The sequence below is a fragment of the Tympanuchus pallidicinctus genome, unplaced genomic scaffold, assembly GCF_026119805.1.
Source record: "Tympanuchus pallidicinctus isolate F22 unplaced genomic scaffold, pur_lepc_1.0 scaffold22, whole genome shotgun sequence".
NCBI classification, from domain to species: Eukaryota; Metazoa; Chordata; class Aves; order Galliformes; family Phasianidae; genus Tympanuchus; species Tympanuchus pallidicinctus.
This window is the reverse complement of record NW_026294739.1, coordinates 36,459,543-36,484,107: the sequence shown is the minus strand read 5'-3', so window position 1 is coordinate 36,484,107 and position 24,565 is coordinate 36,459,543. Positions and strand designations below refer to the sequence as shown.

Sequence of the window (24,565 nt, the reverse complement as noted above, 5' to 3'; positions counted from 1 at the left end):
AGAACACCATGCAAAATTGTTCATTTTGCACTGACTGGAAATCTTCAGCGTCACCTAAAAGCTTTCTTCAGAACGTGGCGCACAGTTAGCTGGTGTCTGTGACTGTCAGCTACCTCAGGCACCCGGGAGCCCGGTAGTACTGGTGGTACTGGGCCTCCAGAGCAATTTACTTGAAACGGCTACACAGTCAGTGCTGGTTTTAAGGCCCAGACAGCTGTTCCAAGGCCCAGGCCCAGTGAGCAAGCCTGCAGAGGCACCACACCAAGCAGCTCTGAAGCCCCGAAGTGCTCAATGCACTCATGTATGGGGGCACAGCACTACTGACTGCTGCCTTGCAGAGAGGGCCTCTCTGCCTACAACCTGCAGTCAGCCTGTTTCCACAAATGAGAGCCACAGCCAAAGGAATCATTCCTCTTCTACCCTCAGCCACCCTTTCCTGCTCTCGAAACCCCTCTGTTTCTAGTGAGAATGTTTTCACAGCGTGTAAGAACAGAAACACACCATCCTTTTTCCAACTATTCCAAATGCACACAGCATTACTTAGCACAGCTTTCAGCACGCTGAATACACAGTGTGCTGAAAAGTGCTGCCTCACTCCCTGGCTTGGTTTCAGTGAGAAAATAAATTAACCAGCTTATGCATCCACACTTTCTGCAGCCAGCACTCCTCATAGACTTACCATCAAGTAGCGTGATATTTTTTTTGGCAAGTGCTTCTTAAAATGCTGGTTATCCATCTGTAAATGCACAAGATCAAAGAATGATGCCTGGGACACCTGTACACAGAGATGAGAAGCCATCCAGAAAGACAAACAAGCACAGCAGCTTTTTGATTCTGTGTTCTCCAGGAATGACATTTTAGTTAGCTTTCTTCATATGTAAGTTTTTTTCAGCAGCAGAGATAACTAAGAAAAGCTTAACCATCACTGGCAAGGGAACCACATCTCAGTGAAGTACAGCAGAATGCATTTCTGACAGCCTGGATGAATGTAGGGCAAAAATTGATTCAACATTTAAAACAAGTATTTAAGCCACTCTGGTAAACCAGTTGAGCTACAACTACACCCAAATTCCCTGTCTAGACATGTTTTATAAACAGTTACAGAACACACACACAGTCAATATAACAAAGTGAACAGCTTGATTCTAAATCTGTCCAAAATCTAGAGGGGAAAAAAAAGCCAAAAAACACAACAAGACAATTATTTCATTCTTTCAATACATTATTCATGAATCCCAATTTAATCACCACTGTCCAGTAAGGCTGTTAGCTAACTGGTCTGCACCTGGCCAGAAGCAAGGCAGCAGCCCCCAGTTCTGCTCCTGCTGACAAGTGATGTCACCAAAGCTCTATGGCTCAGTGAGCTCCCAGCACGCAGGCAATCAACACCTCAGCTCCTGGGGTTGAACAACCCTGCCTGTGTGAGACCTTGCATATTTGTGGTGCTGTAAGAACCATGTCCAATTAGATTTACATGGTAACTACGCTGCTTTTTTTTCCTACTTTTTTTGAAAGCATTGCATATTGTTTATAGTTACAAAACTAAATTCTCACTTTCTCAGATCAGTTCCTGGTTTTGTCTGCCTCCGCAGTGCTGTGATGCATCTCCTGCCTTCTTCTACGGTGCAGCATCATGAGAGAGAAGGGAGGGGGGGATTATAACTGCTGTGTAGCATTCGTTTGCTAATTGTAATCCAAAAGCAGAGAATACAAAATCAAAAACAGGACACTCCTTAGGAACTTACAAAAAAAAAAACAACCCTTAGATTTTTAAGAAGTAACTGAGTGAAGTATTCTCACATTCATTTCCCATTGCACAAGGAAAGCAGAGGAGCACAAATCTCTCTATTGCAGTACTGCAGTGGGGCTAACAATTCCACCAGCAGTATGGCACACAAAACACAGCCCGGGTTGCTCCAGCAGCCTGCAGCTTTAGGATGCAGCTGGTGCCCAACAGCAGGGAACGGCCCCTGCCCGTCTCCTGAAGTCCAACAACGCTGCCTTCCCATTTCCTCTATCCTGCTTGTTCTGTTCCTTTGGAGGAAAAAGTTCCCACTTAAAATTAAAAATTAAAAAAAAAAACAAACTGCTTATCCTATAGAAACTGCCGCTTTGCCCAGAGTTCCAGAACCAGCTCAGGAAGCAGGCAGAGCTGCCCTGTCCCACTGACAAACATGGGACCACACCATGAACCCACCCAGGGTTCAATTTACTCCTTTGTTCCTCTTCAGACACAGGAGAATATTTTCCAAAAATACACTTTACAAAGCCATCAACAGTCATTTGCACATAACCAGCACACAGAAAGCAATCTGACATTTCCAGGACATTCCCAAAAGAAGCTGCTGGACAAATGTAAAGCACTCGCTGGGAAAGAATTCTTAAACTCATGAGCAGCAAATGAACATCCATAGCAGAGCAAAACGGGGCCCCCAAAAGCCAAACCTCAATCAGCTCCTGAGCTCAGAACAGCAGCCATGGGCAGGGCAGCAGATGTTCTTCCCACCCCACACGTGAGGAAACACACTGCAATGCTGACGCTCCCTTCAGGCTTCTTACTGAAATACATCGGCCAGCAACCTATGAGTTTTAAATGGACAGGAGTATTCTTTACCTGTATTTCTCTTCTAAGGAAGCGCACAGGGCTTGCACACACGAGTATATGTACTACATACAGGGTGAGTAAGTAAAGATCACAATTGATTCATTGCTTTTATCTGCAATAAGGACTTTCAGAGGGTTTTCACCTCAAACCCAGATTAATCCTGATCAAAGCACGCTCATAACGACAACACACAACTTCTCTTCTCCTCTATGATTTACTTTAGTTTACTGCAGTAAAAGTGTATCTCACAAACACGGCTGTGCTCCTCACACACCACTTCCCCCATCCCACCCGGTGCTGCGGTGCCGGCCACCCTCCAGCAGCAGCCCAGCAGATCGGTCAGCACAGGGGAAGTGAGAAAGTGTTGAGAGCTGTGCCCCAGCTTCCTTTCAAATGAGGAAATTGAAATTGAAAACCCATTCTGCTACTGGAACTTGGGGTTTTTTTGACTCAGCTCCAGAAGTTCAGTGGCAACAACGGAGAACCAGCTACAGACAAGAAGCCCAAGGAGGAAGTTTGTTCTCCCTCAGTGTGCCCCCATTTCCCTTCAGCACGGCTCCAGCAGCAGGTCCTACCTGAAAGTAACGTAACAGATGGACCAGGGCTGACACGAGCCAGGTGCTACGAACACCTGGCATTTAAAATGATCCCTTTACTGCCCATTGCCATTTATTTCAGCTGCCCATGAGTAAATCCCAGTGACCTCAGACTGCTCCCAACCCAGCTCTGACGGCTGCTTCCACCACGCTTGCTATCCAGCCCAGCAGCATCTGCACGCTCCATTTGGCTTACACGGGCAGAACACAGTGCCTGAATGAAAGTCAGACACTGCTAGTGCTTTGCTCAGCAACTGGTTCTGAGAAAGACATTTTAAAAAGAATGCCCTAATACTAAAAAATTGTATTCCATAGAAATAAAAAAGATATCACAAATTAGACATTATGCACCTAATGACTAAAATCCAGGATAAATTACAAATTAAGACCTTCTTACTGAAATATTTTCTTCAATTCACTGGAGCGCTGATGTTATTGGTCATAACAAAACTTCTCCCAGAGAGAAAAGTAACAAGTTGCAAGGAGTCACATGTAGGCTATTTCAACATTTATCTGCCTATAAAAGGCTAACGCTCCCTCCTCCCCCAATATAAAGTACGCACTGTAAGACCTTAGGACTTAATCAAAGTCCTTTAAACACATTTTAATATTGATTACAGTACAAGAGGACACTCGTGGTCAACTACAAGGCAATGTTTTCAAAAGGGAATTTATGACTATACTCGCTGGGAATCTCAAAGACATGTTTCCTTAACTGTGGGATGAATGACAGCACTCAGGCTGAGCAGTACTGGCTCACGCATCACGGAGAGCAGAGGACGACACAGAACCCCGTGATGGAAGCAGACTGAAGGCAGGACACAAGGAAGGCAGCTGGGAACACCTCACACAGCTGAAGCCCTGCACGCTGCCGGCACTGAGCTCACACCCGGGCAGACATCAGGCAGCAAGCAGGCACTACAGAGTGAGGCTGCCACAAACAGCCACATCCAGAGACACCTGTCACCTTCCTCTTATGTACACCTCAGTTATAGCCTTGGAAGTCTTAGTTATTTCTGTACTAACTACAGCATGTTACTTAATCACTTAGCTCTTAGTCAAAAAACAGAAGCTAAACACACCCTGCTTGTTCCTTCTGTCTAATTACAGGCCAGAAAGCTGTGCTAATGCTGAGATGAGGATTGCAGAACAGCTGCTAATGCATAGTGCCATGAGCTGCAAGGAGGCTCTTCAGAAAAGCAGCAGCATTGCAGCCCTGAGCCAACTTTGACGTGGCTTTGTCTCTAAACCACAGACAGACTGGAGCTGCTGAACTCACACTGTGCCATAAAGAGCAAAACAGCAGCCTGGCTGTCACAGAACACCAGCTTGAATTGCATAGAACATTACTGAAATCAGGCTACACAAAACAAATCACGTTCCTATTTGAAGGGCACATCTTACTAAAAATCCGTGTAATAACTACAAGCTGCTGAGCTAAAGCAATGCCTCCATTAGAGAAGGAACAGCAATCCCACATTCCTCTTCAACATTACCCTTTCATCTGTCTCTGCAGAACCTGGAGGAAATGAATTCACTTTTTGAGTCTTATCTTTCTAACTCTGAAGAGATGAGGCTCAGCTAGAGTAGGAGCCCACAGATGATGTGCAGTGAGTATCACAGCATAAAGTACTCGCACTGCTGTCTGTTGTGTGTATTAAGCAAAGAAAAACACATGCAGAATGAAAGATGAAATGCACTGCAGACCACCACGGCAGCAGCTGGCACTGTGGGACAGAGCCGGGAGCCTCCTTGGGGCGAATGAAGGAAGGCAGGGCAGGGTATAAAGCAAAGGGCAAAAACAGCAGAAGTTTCTTCAAATGATTGGCAAATCTCTCTGGAGATAACAATGAAATACTTTTTTATCATGAAACGTTTTATACCATTTTTATTAAAGGTGTTGTTTTTTTTTCCAAGTGAAGATGGCTCTTTAAAAGACAGGAGGAAATCCCGAATTCCTATTTTACACTTTGAGAGCAGAAGGCCTGTTTGTCAGCACTGCACACAAGGCACGTACCTCGTGGCCTAAGGCAGAAGCTGCACTTCCTCATGTTGATGCAGGACGATCTGCCTGCAGAACGGTTACAAACTCCTTCACGCTGTAACATCCTGTCAGGTTAGCAAATCATCTTGAAAGTTCGCAGATACTCACTTAATAGAAGATGTGCTGAGCAGAGCTCAGCCTGCGAAAGAACAGCCCTCCAGATGGTGCCTACCAGCAGACAGCCCTCTGCAGCCCAGACACCTCCAGTCCCACCTCCCACACGGCCTTCATCTCCAGGTCACTTAGTGTAAACAATCGGTCCTGGATTGATAAACATACATATATTTCCCATAGAAGTCCCAAAAGACGATCTGAACAGAAGCCCTGCTCAGTGCTACATTTCATTCCCCTAATACAGCAACCAAACCCTCCCAAGCCATCAGGCAGCCGGGTGCTTTTCCAAACAGATAAACATAGCTCTATCACAGACATTCAGACTGAGGGAGGAATCTCCGGGTGAAGTGCTTCACCCTACGCTTTAAAGCCTTTACAACAGATTAAAAAGTGATCGTTTCCACAAATTCTGTTACGTTAAGTCAAGGACTTATTCCAACAAACACATCAGTAAGATTTCAATTTGTATTTTTCATTTTTTGGTAATTCCACAAGGAACACCGTCTTTCCTCTTTTTGATCCCAGAGCCACTGGCAATTACACAGACACCCACATTAACAGAAGGCTGCGTTCATCTGTCTCTAGGCTAACACCTCAGCTAATTAGCTCTCCACCAGCACCTGCTCTTTCACTTAGCACAAACCACAAGGTAAGGATGCACATACATTAGGGAATGAAGTGCCTTCCCTGCTTTCTCTTAATGGTGTTGACATTAGCTTCATTAAGAAAAAAATTAAGAAGCTTAATGGCTGCTTTACAAGAACCCCCAATGTCCCTAACTGCTGTAAGTAATGGCTTCTGGAAGCACAAATAACGTCCTTTAATGGCCATTAGAAACCAGTATTGCCCTCTTGCTTCCAGGCTGGTTCTTCTCATTCTTATTTTCCATTCTACATCTCTGGATAGAGGAAAATGTCAAGGCATGATGACTTTGTCAACCACTGCAATTCAGAATACTTAATTCCAAAGCACTTATTTCACACAAGTATACCCTGTGCACACGGATCTTACCACAGACCTGCCACACATCGTCCTCCTGCCCACAGGGGACCTTTTAAAAGCTTCCGGATCAGGATTTCAACATCTGGAAGATGGGATATCTTTGTAACAAACAAAAACCCACAAGCACTACAGCGTTTATTTATTTCGCACCTATCACTAAGCATTAAACCTTCCCCAAAACTCTCTTTCTCCCCTGGAATTCTGCTTGCTTAATAATAAAAAAACATTTCACAGCCTGTTTCTTCATTTAAATAAATAGAAAAGATTGCAGCATCCTCAGTTACAGCACAAAGCAGCAAAACCATCAGTGCATGTCCCACTCTGTAGGAACGTTCATACCCCTGTGTCCAGCAGAGGACATTTTATTTCCTACAATAAATCACAACAGCCTCAGAATCCAAACCATTTGCATGGACTCCCCCTAATATTTGCACAGCGCTTAGCACAACGTGGTCTTGGTCCACGACCAAGCGTGTAAGGCAGAGAGCAATACAAATAAAGAGCTGCACACTGACAGGAGAGAAGTGGGCTTCTATGCTGAGCCAAATGCAAACACTACACTGTGTGTTTACTTTTAGTATCCAAAAATGGTTTCAAGTGGCTTCATCAGATTTCAACACTTCTGCACACCACAAAGCAGCCTCACCTCAGCAGCCTCTAAAAGGGCCCTGGGTCCCTGCTAACACCAGCAGGATAGATGACTCTTCTCACTGACATGCTTTACCCGCCTCCAGCAAACGTAATGAGACCAAAAGGTGGTGAACAGACATCACATCATACATGTGGAGATGTCTGAATCCCTCAGTTAAGCATGCTCACTTAGTGCAGTAATGCTGTTAAGCTTCCTACCAAGAGCAGAGCTGAATGATACACGCCGCTTCTGCAGCACAAAAAGACATGAGCCAACCCGCCTCACACATTTCAGTCTTCTCTGGAGATTTAAGCACTAAGGCTGCTCCAAAAGAAATACCTCCTATTTTATTGTGTTGGCCCACAATGGCAGAAGCAAATGTCGGTGGTATGGCAGCAGAGGTTGTACCTTCCCACCAGGCACAATTACAGTTTGTTGCCACGCAACAGATAGCAGCAGAGGGGCAGTCTGATAAAATGATGTCTGACATGGAAGTGAAGATGAAGGAAAGGTGTGTCACTGGAATCCTACATGCAGAAAAAATGGCACCCCTTAATATCAGCATTTGCTGAATGCTTATGGAGACCAAGCAGTGGATGTGAGTACAGCGAGGCAGTAGGTGGTGCATTTCAGCAGCGCCAATAGTGACAGTGGGGTACCTCTGCTGCTGCAGAGCAAACGGTCACGACTGCGTTGAAAAATAGTGTTCTGTTGCTGAGAATTCACTCTACCAAACAACAGTATTGGTCTTTGTAACTATTGAAGTTTCTTTAAAAGAAAAAAGAATAGGAGGCATTACTTTTGGAGCAACCTACATACTTCTTTCCCTAAAGTAAAACTCGAATAGACTGAAAAAGTACGCAATCGGGGACCCGGAATCCTCCAGCAGGACGAGCCGCTCTCTGTGTGCTCGCTGTGCAGGCATAAAGCGCGGCGCTCAGCGCAGCTCAGCTCAGCTCTCGGCTCAGCTCTCGGCTCAGGGCTCCGCACGCCGAACCGACCCAGCGAAAGCAGCACGGGCCTGACACCGCGCCGGCTGTCCGCACGCGGCACTCGGCGCAGCACGCCTCGCTATTACTTTCCGCAAGTTCTGCTCTTTCAGCCTCTCTCTTCCTTCGTTACTGGAACCGCCCAGACCCTATGGGGACCACGGTAAGTCGCTGGGTGCCATCCCGCGCACGGCGCGCCGCTCCGGCAGCGTTCCGGCGCGAGCCGCAGCGATGAAGCGGAGCGGATCGGGGCTCCCCCCGGCCGAGCGCGCCCCGACTTCCCTTACCCTGCAGGCAGAGGTTCCCCAGGGCCGGGCGGACGGCGATCGCAGCGGCAGGGCGCCCTCACCCCGGGGCCCCTCACCTCCGGGGCGCGGCCGCTCTCGGCCCCGCCCGCCCGGCCCCAGCCGCCGAGAAGGGAAGGGACGCCCGGCCCAGCGCTCACCTGCGGCGGCCGGAAGAGAAGCGGTAGCGGTGGACGGCGGGTCGGCACCGGGCGCTGCTGCTCCCTTCTCCTCCTCCTCCTCCCGCCGTCTCCGAGGTGTCCGCGGGAGGCTCCGTGCGCGCGGGGCGTTGTGCGTCGTGCCCTTCCCGCCTCCTGGCGGCGGCGCGAGGAGCTGTAAGGCGGCGCGCGGGCTCCGCTCAGCCTTCGGCCCGGCGGGCTGTCAGCGCGGGCGGCCCCGCCGTCTGCCAGAGCCCCGCAGCCGCGCCGCCGTCACACGGCTCGGTGCGGTCATTGAAGGCTACGGGTGTCGCGTGGGCAGCGCTCGCTCCATCCTTCTCCTCAGGCCGGAGCCCCGCGCTCGGCTCGCCCCGCGGGGAGCAGCGCTTCGCACGCACCGCAAGCGCTCCGGTCGCCTCTCACGCTCCCGTTCGGATATTGCAAACGGGAAGCGTTTCGTGAGACTGCCGACGCGGAGCGCTCTGTGGGATGGGGAATGCAAACCTAGTTCTATCAGTTCGTAGCATCGCAGAACCGCTCGAGGTGGAAGGGAAACTTTTAAGGCCGCACAGGCCAGGATCGGGAGAGGGAGAAAAAGATCCTCCAGCAAAACACGTGTTAGAAAGAATTCCTCTTCAACGAAAGCTGGAGAAGATAACTGGATTAAAAAACCTGCAGGAAATGGAAAATGCATCGCTCTGAGATCATCAGTGGACTTATTTCAGAACAGCTGGACTTCATCACAAGTTTGTGGACCTCCCAAGCACACCAGTTCCTTCAGATCAGCTCCGTATACCCACAACCATTTGCTGTCCCACATGAAGATATAAAATTCTGCATGATTCAGTACTACTGATGCTGTAACTTTTTAACAGCAGCAGTTCCAGAACACCAGAAGTGCTATATGAGAACTGCTATGAAGATTAAACTGGATAACTACAACTCATTTCTAGCAAAATGGATATAAAAGCAAAAAAAGCGAAGTATAGACTGTAAGATACAATCCATTGGCTCCCACACATACTACATACAGCACACACTTCCCCTTGTCTTTTCCTGCAGCACCGCAGCTTCCTTGCAAGCAGCTCTGCCTGGGCACCAGCCTGCAATTAGTCATTTGTCTGTTGGCACCTTCAGACCCATATAAATGACCTGTGTGCATGTGAGAGCTGTACATATGTACAGCTGTACAGTGTGATACTGTGAAGCTGTGTTATCCATAGACAAGCATGCTTCATGATTTTCAAGCACTTGTTTAGAGAAGAAGTCCTACAAAAGGGGGAAAAAAAAAAAAAACTCTTAAAAATGCAGGTATTGCACATATAGGACCAGAGCACTAAATATGCATCTAAACCTTCCAGACTGAATCACAAATCTAGATTTATGATAGGTTATAGTTATTCAATTAAAATAAAATGCAACACATTAGCTGATGAGATCTAGCACGACAAAATTCAAACTCTTTTCCAATTTTCTATTTGAATTAGTTGTTGATGTGTTGTTTCTACCAAATCCATTTCCAGCACTGTTTGCAAATTGAGTTACAGAGCATTGCAGAGGTTTGCTTTGTACAATAAGGATGTATGCTTCCGTGTAGATTGCAATTGTAATTCTAATGGGGGGTGCCTTAATTCTTAAGTCATTGTGGGTTGAATCTGCCTACAGGATATTCTTTCTTGCACTATTCATAGTAGAAAGAGGGGTAAATTGAGTCCCAATAAGTAACTTTTAAATAATTTTATTTCAAAGACTTTTGACACTGAGGCGTTCCGTGGCTCCCATACATGAGTCAGGTAGTGCTCAAGGGACAGTTGCTGAGCAGATGGCGTGCTTTATCACACTGCCTTTTGCAGCTAACCAAAGAAAAAGCAACCAAGGCAGCCTTAACTTCATTTAGAGAGCAAGACGAATAGCTCAGGTAAATTTTGTGCTATTTCCTGTAAATCTGTGAGTTCAAAGATGTCTAATAATACCACAGTCCTGAAGCAGTCGGTACTACATGCTTAGGAGGAAAGGGAAATTATTTTGAGCTGTATACATTGATATCATCCTCATTTTTGAGACAATATTAGAATGGATTGCTGAAGACCATTACGTTTATGATGTTAAATGCAAAAATACTTCACTGCATCAGCTACAATAAAAAGAAGGTAGAATTTCACTACTGTTATGTAGCTTGCATTCCTGGGCTATTGGATCAATTTAAGGAACTTTTGGGAATAATTTGCTACTTTTCTCTAAAGCATAAAATCTACAGGAGTTACATGCATCTCTAGGCAAATGAAAAGCTGCTCAGGTTTCTTGTCACAGCTGTGATTTGTTTTAAAATTCTCAGTCTAAATGACTTGGAACCAAGGTCACATTTTCTACTGTTCTGTATTTTGTGAAAGTCAGTGGGACTTGGTTCTATAAAAGCAGCTTCTCCAAACAAAACTTGAAAACCAAAACCAACTCACAGCAATGTGAAACCATTGAAGAGGTCAGGATGGTTGTCAGTGGACCACAAGAAGCACTACTGTAACAAGGGGTTAATAAGCCAGCTTCTAAAGGAAATGAAGCACTTTGCAGTCCAAGTCTCACCACTCGATTTCTCCAGCTTTGCAGCCTTGGCTGCGAGGTTTGTTGACTTCTTAAGTCAATTAAGAAACAGAGAAGCATTTCCATTTCCTTTCTCTCTCATGCTTCTTTCTGCAGAGCAAGAATGTGCATCGTGCCCTAAAATCAGTGCTTGGCCAACGGCTAAAACCTTCCAGCTGCGCTCGTGGTTGTGATCAGGACTGCACCAAGAGCCACAGGTCAGACCCGTTTTAAAGTGCTTCTGTATATTGAAGTTGGTCTATATTAAAATGTAACATTTTCTTCTAGAAATTGAATTGTTCACAACAATGCTGAGTGACAGCAGACCCAGTCTGTGCTTGCTGAAAAAACTATCGTGATGACCTTATTGAGGGGTCACTCCTCCTTAACTGCTAAGTTACACAAGGGAAGAAAATAAATAAAAGGACATTTCTCTGTTTGGTACTGCAACGCTGCAGGTGGGGCTTCTAATAAAACTGACAATGTTATTGATTTAAGGAAAACAGAAAAGGTTAAATCATTTTATCATTGACTGTGAAAATAGCTAACTGCTCTCAGTTTGCACTTCCAGTGTCTCCACATTAGCAGCCACAAGGACATATTGGAAATCAAACAGAAAACTTTGGGTAAATTACTAAGGGCCAAACAGACCATGTGTATTATCAGGGAAAATTGCTTTTGCATGAGTTGTCCTAGAACAGGAAGTTGGTAGAGTCCACTGGAAAATATGGTTTTACTTAAAAAAAAAAAAGCCTGTTTTGAAACAATTGAAAAAAGAAAGCGTGGGCAAAATCATCTGGTTAAATCAACACAGCCCCATTACATGGAGATTTAAGGAAATAACTGACTTCTTGAACACTAGATTTAGGTGGTGATTGTGATTTTAACAGACAATACTCCTCCCCTTTATCCTTTATACTGAGAAAAACCTGTGCTTTCCTGCAAGTATTTGGCATTTTGAAGCATTTTAATATCATGATTATCTCAAAGCTGAGAGGGACTAAGAAGATAGATGCTTTAGTTTTTTGTTATTTTGAAATCACAGAGTTCTGCTGTATCAAAAACTATGACTGTGTTGAAAATGGATTACATAAATTCTTAATTGATGCCAACTGGCAGCTGGAATGGACGATGGCTGAGGTTTCCTGTACAGGCCAGATGTGTCACAGAACTAGAGGAGGTGTGTAAAAATTGAAATATCGAAGAGGACATGAAACAAGAAAGGGAAGAACTTCCTATGTGAGATCAGGAAAGTAAGCATCAATTCTAATTTATGGCCTTTTACTGATGCACCAGCTCATCAAAATTGTTAACTGCAGTTTTCCTATTAACTACACTATCAACTAGTACTTCCTTACTAAGCCACATTAGGATATTCAGACTCTCCCAAAGGTACAGACACAGTACATCATCACACAGCCCAAGTACTCTGTTTTTCATGGTTTTTTTGCCTGTTGATACCTGCAGAAAGAGAATTGGCATTATTTAATGAACTGCTGTTTTCTATTGTTGTTCTATTGTTATTCTATTGACCAGCACCCTCTGTACCTATGAAAGTCTGAATTCCTTCCCTTTTATGTTAATTCTTCAGCTTCCAGGTTCCTAACTTCGCTGTTTGCCAACGTACTCTGAGAAGTTTGTTCTGGTTTTGCTAAAGCATCACGTGACTTTCCTCTCAAGAATGGAGAAATCCTTAATTGCTAGGTGCATGTAAATAAAGCTCTTTGTCTAGGAAGGCAGGTCCGGTCAGCGGAGCCGCCCATGGCAGTCCCTGCACACACAGGGAGATGCCAGGCCAAGCACAGCCCCTGCTGCAGCAGCTCCTCTCAGGGGCCGGCAGCTCCTGCCCATTGGCTTCTGAACCCTGCTGATACATTCTAAACTTTTTTTCCTCCAAGCACCAAAGTTTGATTTTTTCATCCATACCCGTAGCTCTGGGATGTGGGATGTATGAGGAATGGAGATGAAACTCAGCAGTACCAGACAAATTCCTACTACCTTAAATTCCTGGCATCTACGTACAAACATTATAAAGCAGAAACCTTTGAACTACCTTTCTTAGATGGAATATGTTGTTAGACACTGCACAGAAGTCATTCAGCAGGTGGCACACACTGCAGCTCTGACGTGGTTGAGGTTTTCAGGAATTGGACTGCTTTATTTTGTCACCTTGAGGGATGCAAGTTAATATCATAACATATGTTTAGTAAGACACATTTTGGTATAAGTAAAATTTTTTCTATAAGTAAAAAATATTTTCTATATTACATTACTTTATAAATTATTCCCTTGCACTGTTAAAAATTTTGAAAAGGCAAACAAGCTAGCAATGAAGGAAGAAAGTAAGAAACATTTCCACCTGCTGTTGGATTAGCCATTGATTTTTCTGAAGATGGTCTTCTCATGGTTACTGATTACCAGACAACCACAAATTAGTCTGATTCAAAATCTACTGCAATGAAGAAAAATAAGAAACAAGCACCTCAAACTTCACCGTGCCTTATTTGCTGTGAAAATGACAGCAGTCCTGTTGGAAAGGCCATAGGACAAGGGAAATACAAACAATAACCACTACATGGTACTTCACATAAACCACAATGGCATTGTAAAATAAAGAAACAAAAATATATATATATTCACACTCTCAGGTGAAACAACCTGCTGTGTACAGACCAGTGAAGCAGATTTGTTTTGTTTTTTAAGGTGGGAACTTTACATTCAGAGAAGATAATCTTCCTTTCAAGTATTCCTTTCAAAACTCTATCGATCTTCACCTCAATTCCTGCCTCTCTGTAGAGGGCTGGACAGGGTCTGATAAATACCACATTCACTACCAAGACTTTGCACCACAAAACTGAAGGCTGGCTTAACAATAAAAATAAAAATAATAATAAAAAAAGGATTATAAGACTCAAGTTAGCAAGTTTTTGTTTGTTTATTATTTTTTTTTAAAAGCAACCAAGGATTAAAACGGCATCTTTTAAAAGTCACCTAGCAGGAGAAAGCAGAAGACAAATTAGAATCAGCCTGATTGCTAATAAATGCCTTTGTAGCAGTTTATAGCTACTGGGGAGCATAGGAATCTAACAGACTTCAGTGGTGAGCAGATTTACTGCTGCTCATTCAGTACCTGATGAGAAGGAATGCTCAAGCAAACTGACTCACCGGAAGCCTTGTGGTGTCTCATCGTTGTTCATCTTGGAAGGCAAAAAGATGGCATTCCTCTATAAGACTTTTATGTGGAGTATCTCCAAGATTTCTTCTATTCATTTTCTCCTGGTGTTCCCTTGCTTATTTGCATACACAAACGACTTTCAGGACCCCATCAATTTTTACCAACTCATTTGCAGAAAACAAAATGTATGTTTTTTCTTTCTCCTTCCCCGCTTCATACTCACATTCACCACTGGTTGGCAAGTAGGACAACAAACAAATGGGAAGAAGCAATTATTTGAAGTAGTTACTGCAATGGAAGAATCGTATGAACGGTACCCCAACCATGTCTGTGGTTGAGAAGTCTAATAAAGGCACCACACTTCTGGTAGAAATTAATAAAACGGCCATGGTAGGGAAGCCACTAGATAATAAGAGTTAACATCAAAGCTATTGAAAATTAACTCATCTAAATTTTTGTGTGACCTAAAATATAGATTAAATTAATCTAGCACTATCATACAAAAATGCACAAATAACTGGTTTTGGGCTACTTTATTCCTTTTTCAAGTAGATGCTCAAATTTTGGGCTTGTCAACCTAATAAGGCTATCTAACTTTTAATTCTTCTATTACCTCTGTTACTCAGAACAGCATTCCATTAAGTAACTCGGAGAGGATTCTATGTGTTGGATCATTTCTCTGGGGTTATCTCAAACATCCTAATCACCAACCTTTGAAGATCAGTAATTAGGCTCAGAACAAACTACTACTGGAAAAAGACCATTAACTTTAACAGAAGGAGCTCTGCAAGTGTGACAGATTTTAGGACCACAAAGTAACGAAGCTGCTTTCAACTTACAGGTGAAGCCACGAATAGCTGTCTATCAGAAGTACTGGTCAATAGCTCATGGATATAGAGACAAGACACACTAACACTTTGGTCACTGCAACTGGAAAACATTTTTGAGAAGCTATTTAACAAGCTCACGGAAGTACTACAGATTAGAAAATAAAGCTCTCATGTTTTCCCTTTCAGGAGAGAGAAACACTTGCAAGACATAGCAGATTTGATTCTAGAAAATTGCATTTCTAAGCAAAAGAATCAAGTTGTAGGAACCAGCAGTGTAAGTAGTCACTAGTTTTTTCACTTTAACACTGGCTGGAATAATTAAATGTATTTTTTGTTGCAGCCCCTGAATGGAGCATTCCTCTTTCTAAAGCAATTGCACAGTTTGTTTGTTTGTTTTGCTTTGGAGTCGCATGATAAGATCTCACATGAGTTTTAGCACCCATCAGATGTCAAGATGCTGACTTCTTTAACTTAATGTCCGTTTTCATGATAAGACCATTGTCTGACCACTTGCTCACATTACATTTAGGAAGCATACAAGATGACTCCAGAAATGGAAACTTTCCATTTTTGAAGTACATTTAAAAGGAAAGTTTGCCACCAATTGGAAAGCTTATTATTTTCAAAAGATTAACAAGATTATTTTCCTACAACTTCAAGACTGAAAATCCAAGTTGTCAATTCTGAGAATCCTGCAAGGAACGTGGAGGTGAGTAAAGAGAATCATGTCATGAGTCACAAACAAAGCTTGACTTACATTTCAGCTTCTTTTTTTGCCACACTGTAGAAGAATGGCTGTAAAAAAAATAACAACTACACAGCTTTTTAAGAATAAAAACAATCTGAGCTACCTTTTAAAAACGCTAACAAACAACAACCAAACTACCAATCTGATGTCCCAGCAGGATGTACAAGCATTTCAGCATCTCTAGTGTTTTAGACGGCCTGTGTTATCAAACTGGCACAGCAAGGAAGAATTCAATACGTAAATACGTATATTTCTTCCTACTGATTTATGCAAGGAATTGCATAATTATTTATAATTAGTTAATAGAATTAAGAGCATAAACTCGTAAAAATCAGCCATGCTTCAGGATTTATGCTAACAAAGTTTCCACCGAAGGCAACTGCCATTAACTTCTGTGTAAATCCACAATGCCCTGCTCAGAATGCAAGGTTTGGACAACTCCAAACGGAACACAGGATTGGACAAGTTGCCTACATTCAGAACGGAGGGAAATTAAAGAAAGGTCATAGTCAAAAAAAACCTGTATACACGTATATCCTTACAACTTGTTCTCAGAATATTCTGCTTCAGCTCTCTTAAAGGGAAAAGCTGCAGGGCAGGCCCACCTCTGCAAAAGGTAGAGGTGCCCAGCAACCAGCGGGTGAAGCACCCAGATACTACAAAACCTTAAAGAGCTTTGAATACTCTGTTCTTTTCAGTACTGTGAAGGGAAAAACAGGGTGAGTGCCAAGAATGGTGATAAACTGCAGTAGTTAGATTAAACATTTATTTTTCATATATTCACAAAATCTTCACAAAAGTATTGAAACTCAAAAAGGAATTAGACTTGAGTCAAATACAGAGATGAAATGTACAAGACAAATGAGCAGGCAAACTAAAAGGTCTTGAAAGTATTTTACTTCAGATTGAAAAATGAACAGTTCAACTGTTCTGTTTAAATAAAGATTTGCAAGATATACAGTATTTTATGAATACAATGCTGGTCATTTGAGGCAATGTAAAATACCTCAATTCTTCCTTCATGCTTTTTTTTTTTTTTTTTTTTTTTTTCTTTTAGAAAGATACTGTTTACCAAAAAGAAACTTGAGCAGTCCAGGAAAAGCTATTTTCCATTAAATTTATGAAAACCATAAATTGAGGCAAACCTAAGATTCCCAATGGAATCAAGATTATCTTCCCGCTACCACCACCTTAAAATTATCACATGCTTATTGGAACACTAATATCTGCACCCTAAGAGTACATTTGCTTTCAACAATGAGGGTGATTCTTTTAAAACACTTCAGTGTGGTAAATGCGATACAGATCTTTGCAGGTACTTTGTTTTGGAACAGTTTTGCTAATAGCAGCTAACAATACTGGATTAATATAATTTATAAATAATTGTTCCCTAAGCGGTGAACATAAGTCTACACATTCACAATAATCTAAAACAAAATAAATACTGTGATTATGCATAATGTGGTATAACTTTTACTAGTTTCTATGAATAAAAGCTCAACGTCCTGTGGATAAAATTATCTGATCAAATTAAAATATGAATCTAATTTCTTTTTTAAATATTGTCAAATTAACATCACTTAAGCTTAGTGTTTGAGTAACTGTTAGGACTTTCCACGCTTTTGGAATATATATCTGTATTCTTTCCTTTTTGAAGTAAAACACTTTACCATTGAAAATGTTTATTCCTTTAAGTGATGACATCAGTTCTGGTCTTATTTGTGCTTTTTTTTTTTTTACTTTAAAAATCATTGCACTCATTAGTGCCCATCAAAGGTCAGGTTGGTCTGTAGAATCCACAACTGTATACGCACTAAAAAAAGAAAAGCTAACACTACTTTTTATAAAAGCAACATCTCCAGAACAGCTGCATTAAATACAGCCACGTACGCCGGGTACAAACTTTCCTCTTAAAAGAAACGTGTGAAAGTAAATGCCACTCAGCATTTTAGCACTGAAGTGTCCCAGCCCCTTTTCCAAGCCATACCTGCAGTAACATCTGATGGGCGCTCGTGGCATGGAGCACTGCAGCGAGGCTGACGTGAACCAGACAAATGCGGAGTTTGAATTTAGTGATAATTACTTCAACGAAGAGATACTATGAGATATGAAAGGTTTGGGTTTTTAAGGCAATACAAAATATATTTCATCATTTGATTTTTTTTTTTAATAATAATTAAGTGTAAATACAAAAATGCCTTAGAGGGGAGTGAGAAAAAATACTTTAATTGTAAAATTTACTTAAAGCTTCAACAGTTATCATCTCCTACAGGAGTTAGCAAAAATATAAAAGACAAAAAACCAGACCTAGAATGGGGAGGGAAGGCACAAACAAAGAGGCATGGGATCCAAGCAGCCCAGGAATGCAAACGGCCTGTAGCAAACCGAGTTGTTTTGGTTTTGTTTTTTTAAACTAAGGGGGAAAAAAAAAAAAAAAAAAAAAAGGAAAAAAAAAAAAAAGAATCACCAACACCAACCACAACCAGCCCTCCCCAAAGTGGCTTACATCAAAAAAATGAAAAAAAAAAAAAAGGAAAAAAAGAGGGAGGGAGGACCACTAAGGGGAGGAAGAGAAGGGTGCAACTATAAAACCCCACTGCCCTGAAATGATGGCACTCTAGAAAACAAGGTGAAAGTTACTTCTCCGAGATGACAAGCTCAGTGTCTACACAAAGTACAGCTACACTTATACAAATGAAATGTTTCATTTGTCACCATAAAACTTTCTTCCAGAGGAACAGCTTTTGCAGATCAAATGTTCTATTAAACCTTAATGCCAAGAAAAGAAATTCTGAGCAATATAACTAGTAATGTCTCTTTATATGGATGTTAAGATGACAATTCAGATTATTTTCCAAACTAATCCTGAGAAAAATTTATGTTTACAATTTAAACAGTAATGTTATGTAAAAAGTATTAACAAATCCACTATTACAAATGTCAGTTTTCCTATATGGTCATCTATATATACACAATAAAATGGTAAGTATATGCAAAAATAATAAAAAAATCATGCACAAATTACTTTCACGTTTAAAGGCTGGGTTTCCCTCAAAATACAATTTTTGCCTTTTTATTCTTTTCCTATTTTCTGTGTTTTGTTAACCACCCCTTAGACACACTGAGTACTACCCCTACAGGTCAGCATGAGCTGATGGGAAATACATTTATTTTACATTCAAGCTTTTATATCCTAAATGACCCTGTTGTAGCATACGACTTATCAAATGAGCAGACTTTTTCCTTTTTTTTTTTTTTTTCCTTTTAAAATTTTTTGTTATTTTTAATTTTTTTTTCTTTTTTTTTTCTATTTTTCTTTTTTTTTATTATTTTTTTTAATTATTATTTTTTATTTTTGCAGTGATCAATCTTCATGATCCGTTCCGTGGCGAGCTGGGAAAAAAAAATGCAGTTGCTAATCAATGTCCGAACAGTCTGAAGCTCCGGAAGAGATCCAAGGAGTCACTATCAAACTATCCTGTAGCATGAGATCATTGCACACAGAAGAACAGTCATAAAATAGGCAACTATCTACAAAGGTCTGAAAGGGCTGCATCCCTCTTGTGTTTCCTCTTTTTGCCATGGAAATACTGATGGTGTGATTTGCTGCCTTGATGTTGTTTGTTTGTGACTGAGGTACCGTGGCTTGAATTTGCTGGACCTTGGAAGCCTTTGTTAGACGAGCGGAATAACCGTGCAGATCCATGCTGCAAAGAGAAAGAGGGCCCAGTAAGTCCATGGTAAGAAGAAAGCGTGGCGATCACACAAACTTATTTGGGGATAACAAGGACATCAGCTCATGAAAATGAGTCCACAAAGGAACTGGCAAGGCAGAAGCTGGGCCACTGTTTGAGCGGCAGAATGAAACCGCAAATCTTTCATTTTGCCAACTGCAAACAAATCTCATCTCTAGATCCAAACCACACGTCAACAGAGTGAAGAATACAGCACTCTGAATTTTGAAAATGATAGAACTGCTCTATTTCACCCACTGTGCAACCATCAGAAACGTGTTATATAAAAACACAATTCCATAATCCGAGAAGAGATGAAGATTGCTCAAATCTCATAATCTGTGCAAATTAAGACAACATTCCTTTAAGATCAAGACTAATTTTACATCACATCTTTCTGCAGATGTACAATACCTCAGGTTGTGTGTGTTCACCTGCCAGTACCACAGCTGGCTCTGTGCAGTAACACAAACATACATGAATGGTATGTCTAAGGCCTGTTTGTTTAAACTGTCTCATTCTTAGCTAGAGAACATCAGCAAACAGGAGGCAGCAAGTCGTCAGATTTACTTTTCAGGAACATTGCACTAGGTTCCAGACTATTTTTCATCCATTAAAATAGTCCTAAGTTCTGAAGAAGTAGAAAAATTCGAACTGCATATATTCAGAGGTATACTGAATATAGAGGCACATTGTGTTTCCAGATTACTGAGCTGTCACCAAAGTATTTTTCAAAAAGATAAATCCCCTGGTGCATAAGCTGTTAGGTCTCACCACAGAGATATCTGAATTTAAGGGGAAAGAAGAAGGGATTTCATGTACCAGCAAGCATCTTCATCTCCTTTACTAAAAGGCATTTCAGCAAAGATCAACAGCTAACACAGCAGTCAGTCATTGTTTTACACACACATTTTTGCTTACTGTTATTTACTGAAGCATACACAAGTCCAATTATTTCTCATGCTTTGCAGTTAAGAATGGACTGACAAAATTTTTGCAAAAAAGATTTTTACAACACAAACATGTACTCCTAACTAGTCTAGACTTCCCAAAATAAAGTCAATCCTACTGTCATTATGTTTAAGCCTGGAAAAAGCACAAAACTAAGCTAGAAAGAGAACTGGGATGACTTGAATGCAAACAGTACTCAGTGTTTTCTAGTGGAACAAAGGAGAAAAACACAATTTTTCTTTCCAGAACAAACTATCCCTCCATAGAGGGTATGTGCTATAACATTTAAACATTTCACAAACCTGAGATTTGTTCGTGTTGCTGGATGTATTGCCTGTTTGGCTGCTTTGTGTCTTCCCACTTGACTGGGAGGATTCCAGTGATACTTCCTGTGACCCCACTCTGTTTGTTGTAGGCTGGCGACAACTCAATTGCTTAGAGGTTTTGCAAGGTGTTCCATCAGAATCCTTTAGGAAAATGTAAAGTATAAGGGAGTTTTTCTTAAGAACAAATATGTTTTTAAGTGAGTGAGTTTTCCCTTAGAAATAAAGCTAGCAATGGATGAAACTTGAAATGTTGTTTATTAAACTTTCAGTTCAGAATTCTTACTGACTAAACAGATTGATTTTAAAGCATATTGGTTCATGATTCCAATGTTGGAATCTAATATTTTTCATTTATTATTTTTTAAATAGAAATCTCATTCAAACAGATGTATTTCTAAGACATTTTCTATTCTAATTTTTTTTAAGTGTACAGATTAGGACTACCAGTCTTTTTAAAAAATACAGAGATAAAAAAGGGCTATGTAGCTTTGTATCTACTGCACTGACTTCCTTATATGCAAGGTGTCAAAAAACACACTGCAATTTACGTGTCCAAGAACTGCATAAGAGGGGACATTTACGCAGGTTAGAATTCTGGATGAAATACTGAACTCTGGTTCTATGCTTTCCAAACGTCCTCTGTGGCAAAACCAATAAAGAGAACAGTTTAAAATCAAAATGCAGAAAACCTCCAACTTACTACATCACTAGAGCTGGACAGTGTAGATGATGACGATGATAAGGGACCTGATGAAGAATTTGAAGAATGTTTACTAAGTGTTTCTGAAGTTTTATTTCTTGGTTTTCCCAGTGCTTCATTCTCTTCAGCGAGATTATTGTTGCATTTGTCTAGTTGCTGATTATCTACTATCAGGGTTACTCCATTACCTATTAAAAATGAGACAGAAGCATCAATATACATTAAGTGACATTAATTATTATCTCTTTCAATATATGCACCCATTCAGGTATTATGTATCTATTACATCCAGCAGGACACAGACAGACATCTGTCTGTACATACTTTTAATACATGCAAGCACATTTGTATGTTTGTGTGTATGTACTGCATGCAGCAAAAATACTTTGCAGAGACTATGGTGGATTACTGACAAGATCCATCCTTGTACACTATGAGAACAACCAAGCATTACCCACAGTGCAGGATGAATGAGAGATGAGGCGTGGAAGAGGGAAGTCAACAGAGCCCAGATGTGTGGATTAATAGAAGTGCTTTACAGCATGCTTAAACAGCACTCTATATTTAGCTTTATTTTAGGTCTAAATACTGTTCCTATGCACTCAGTATTCAGCAACTCCTAGCTGGAGTTGAAGCTCCTACTGGAGCTGCTAGGGTCATAAGAACTTCAACTAACTCTCATTGGCTTGGTATAACTCCCTCAACTGAAAATACAAGACAAAGAATTCTTATTTCTTAACTTCTACTTTAATAAATAAAAAGAATCAGAACTTTAATCTAAACTAAACCTGCCAGGTGAACATTGCAACTGTCACCATTACCTTCCTAATATAAGGTATTATTACTAAATAATTGCTTTGTCCCATACATTGCACCTTGGAGTTACCTCTGCTCCTTCCCCAGTATAACCAGTATCCACATTAAAGGCTGTCAGGCTTTTCTGGACAACTTAGATTGAACTGGCTTTCTAATAGAATTATGTAATACACGTTTATTGCACCACTAGCTTTATTTATACACAGCTTCATACGTCTCAAGAGGCAGATAAGTCATGCTACGGAGCTTGCAGGACCAAACTGCGGTTGACTGCCATTGCCAGTGGTACAGCAGTGCCACAGAGATCTACAGAGAGGTAAAACAGAAATGGCCCACTGGGGGCCATTGGGGAAATCACTAAAAATATCTTTAAAAGCAAATAAAACCCCAGCCTAGCCTGAAGACCAGTATTTGTGTGTCTTCTCTGATTTAATGGCTAACTGGAGAAGACTTCTGGTAGCTAACATTCTAAAATTAATTGTAGAGTACTGTAATTAATTTGAAAATTTCCAGCTAGCACATACACCTACACCCAAAGAGAGTGACAACTTGTTACTGGGCAATGAAAACAAAGATTATTTTAAAATACACTTTTCAACAAGATCTCTATATAGATCTTGTGTGTTTCCATTTGTTAGTAATAACAAAATATCAATCACAAGTCTTATTTCTGTTTCAAGGACTTATTTTACTTATGTGGTCAATTCTTGTTTAAATACTGCTTCTGTAGATAGACATTATGTTAAACATTAAAAATAGAAGATGAACAAAAGGTAAAGATTTGGATTTTAACTAGCATTCCTAATAATTACTTTTCAAACACTATCCACAAAGGAAGTGTGACAATAACAACATGTGATTTAAATCTCATGTTTGTCAGGAGCTTAGTTTCGCAAGCCAGCACTGTTTACAGACCTCCATACTGACCAAATCTAACACTGTAGAATAGTGATGCTATGATACAACCTTTCTTGCAGAAGTTTAAATTTTCTGGGTGAAAACACAAGAAAATCTATCTCCACTTTGCAAATAAACTTATATTAAGATGTATGCATCGCCTTATGTGGAGCAGAAGCAGCAAAAAAATGCACATAATCAAAATGTACAGGAACTCTATCCTGTATGCTTAGTCAAATCTTACCATTACATGAAGAGTCAGTCCTACTTTGCATTCCCCACTGCTTTGATATCCAGTCTCTGTAGGTGGCCACTTCTTGTGTTACTCTAATGATTCTACCTAATATACTGTAAACCAGGAGAAAAGAAAAAACTCCAAACAATTAATTTCAGGTACACAAGAACATAAGCAATCAACGTCTGAGATTTAGACTCATAAAATTTACCTTTCAGTTTCGTTGTTGGGATAATATTTAGCTATTGGGGAAACTGCATGGCTCAAAACAACATAGGCATAATCAAAAGCCTGTTTCACTTGCATGGCACCATATGAACTCCTGCCAACGTCATTACCTTAAAATAAGAATATAAATGAATATGTGAAACTGAAACCATGATTATCTGCTTTCCGACAGGGGACAGTTATGTTTTTTTGTTTTTGTTTTTTTTTAACTGTCCTTAAGTTCCATCTCACTACAGTTAAACGTTTACAGTACAAGACTACTACAGATATTTACATGTACGGAAGTCAAAAAGAGTAAAAGCTCAAAACAGGACTAAAAATACAAATAGAAATAAAAATCAGGTGCTGCATGTATTACAAATGTAACAGTACTATCTTGGGCGACAGACTGGACAAACGTACACTCTTTTCTCAAACAGCGCTTCATTTCCCACTTCAGAGTCCAGCATTCACGTTAACAACTGAATTTAACATAAAAGTAAAAAGCCAGATTACAATTGCTAAAGAATCACAGAGAAGGGGCTGGACAAGATGATCACCAGAGGTCCTTTCCAAGCCCTACAATTCTGTGATTCTGTGAATGAGAAGAATGGGCATAAGCATATACTGTGAAGCAGGAAGGTGCAACTGCGACAGAGGCAGGCACAGGCTTGGAAGGGAGGTATGCACACACAGCCAGCCCGTATGCATGCCTGCATTCCTGTAGCTATATCGCTGTCACAACTCTTGAGGACTGTGAAGTTGTTTGGTGTGCCTTTTTATACTTAAATTTCCTGACAGAACCATAGGCACACTCTTGGATAGCAAGATAGAATTTGCAAGGAGCATTTAAAATAAATAAACAAATAAATGAATAAAATCACAACACTGAGCGCATCTTGTGTTCTCAGGCACAAGCAATTTCTTAAGATTTTTGGTGGTCACT

The 24,565-nt window shown here is 41.1% G+C and overlaps 2 protein-coding genes across 6 annotated transcripts in view; both read right to left on the bottom strand.

The window, feature by feature from the left end:
• The window catches only part of ADCY7 (adenylate cyclase 7), a 59,690-nt gene extending 51,134 nt beyond the window's left edge, over positions 1-8,556 (bottom strand). For 2 of the 5 annotated variants that reach the window (XM_052686745.1, XM_052686749.1), the window contains exon 1: positions 8,427-8,556. The gene's annotated coding sequence lies outside the window, so the exon portion shown is untranslated. Of the gene's footprint in view, positions 1-8,268; positions 8,358-8,426 lie in introns of those variants that run through there. The other 3 variants (XM_052686746.1, XM_052686748.1, XM_052686747.1) reach the window with 2 other exon arrangements.
• Positions 8,557-17,468: 8,912 nt separating this feature from the next.
• Positions 17,469-24,565, bottom strand: part of TENT4B (terminal nucleotidyltransferase 4B) — a 37,047-nt gene continuing 29,950 nt past the window's right edge. The window contains exons 8-12 of the mRNA XM_052686751.1: positions 23,624-23,750; positions 23,422-23,525; positions 21,465-21,652; positions 20,741-20,905; positions 17,469-19,460 (exon numbers count right to left, since the gene is read on the bottom strand). Coding sequence (XP_052542711.1) covers positions 19,281-19,460; positions 20,741-20,905; positions 21,465-21,652; positions 23,422-23,525; positions 23,624-23,750 — 764 coding nt within the window. The 3' untranslated portion in view covers positions 17,469-19,280. The remainder of the gene's footprint in view (positions 19,461-20,740; positions 20,906-21,464; positions 21,653-23,421; positions 23,526-23,623; positions 23,751-24,565) is intronic.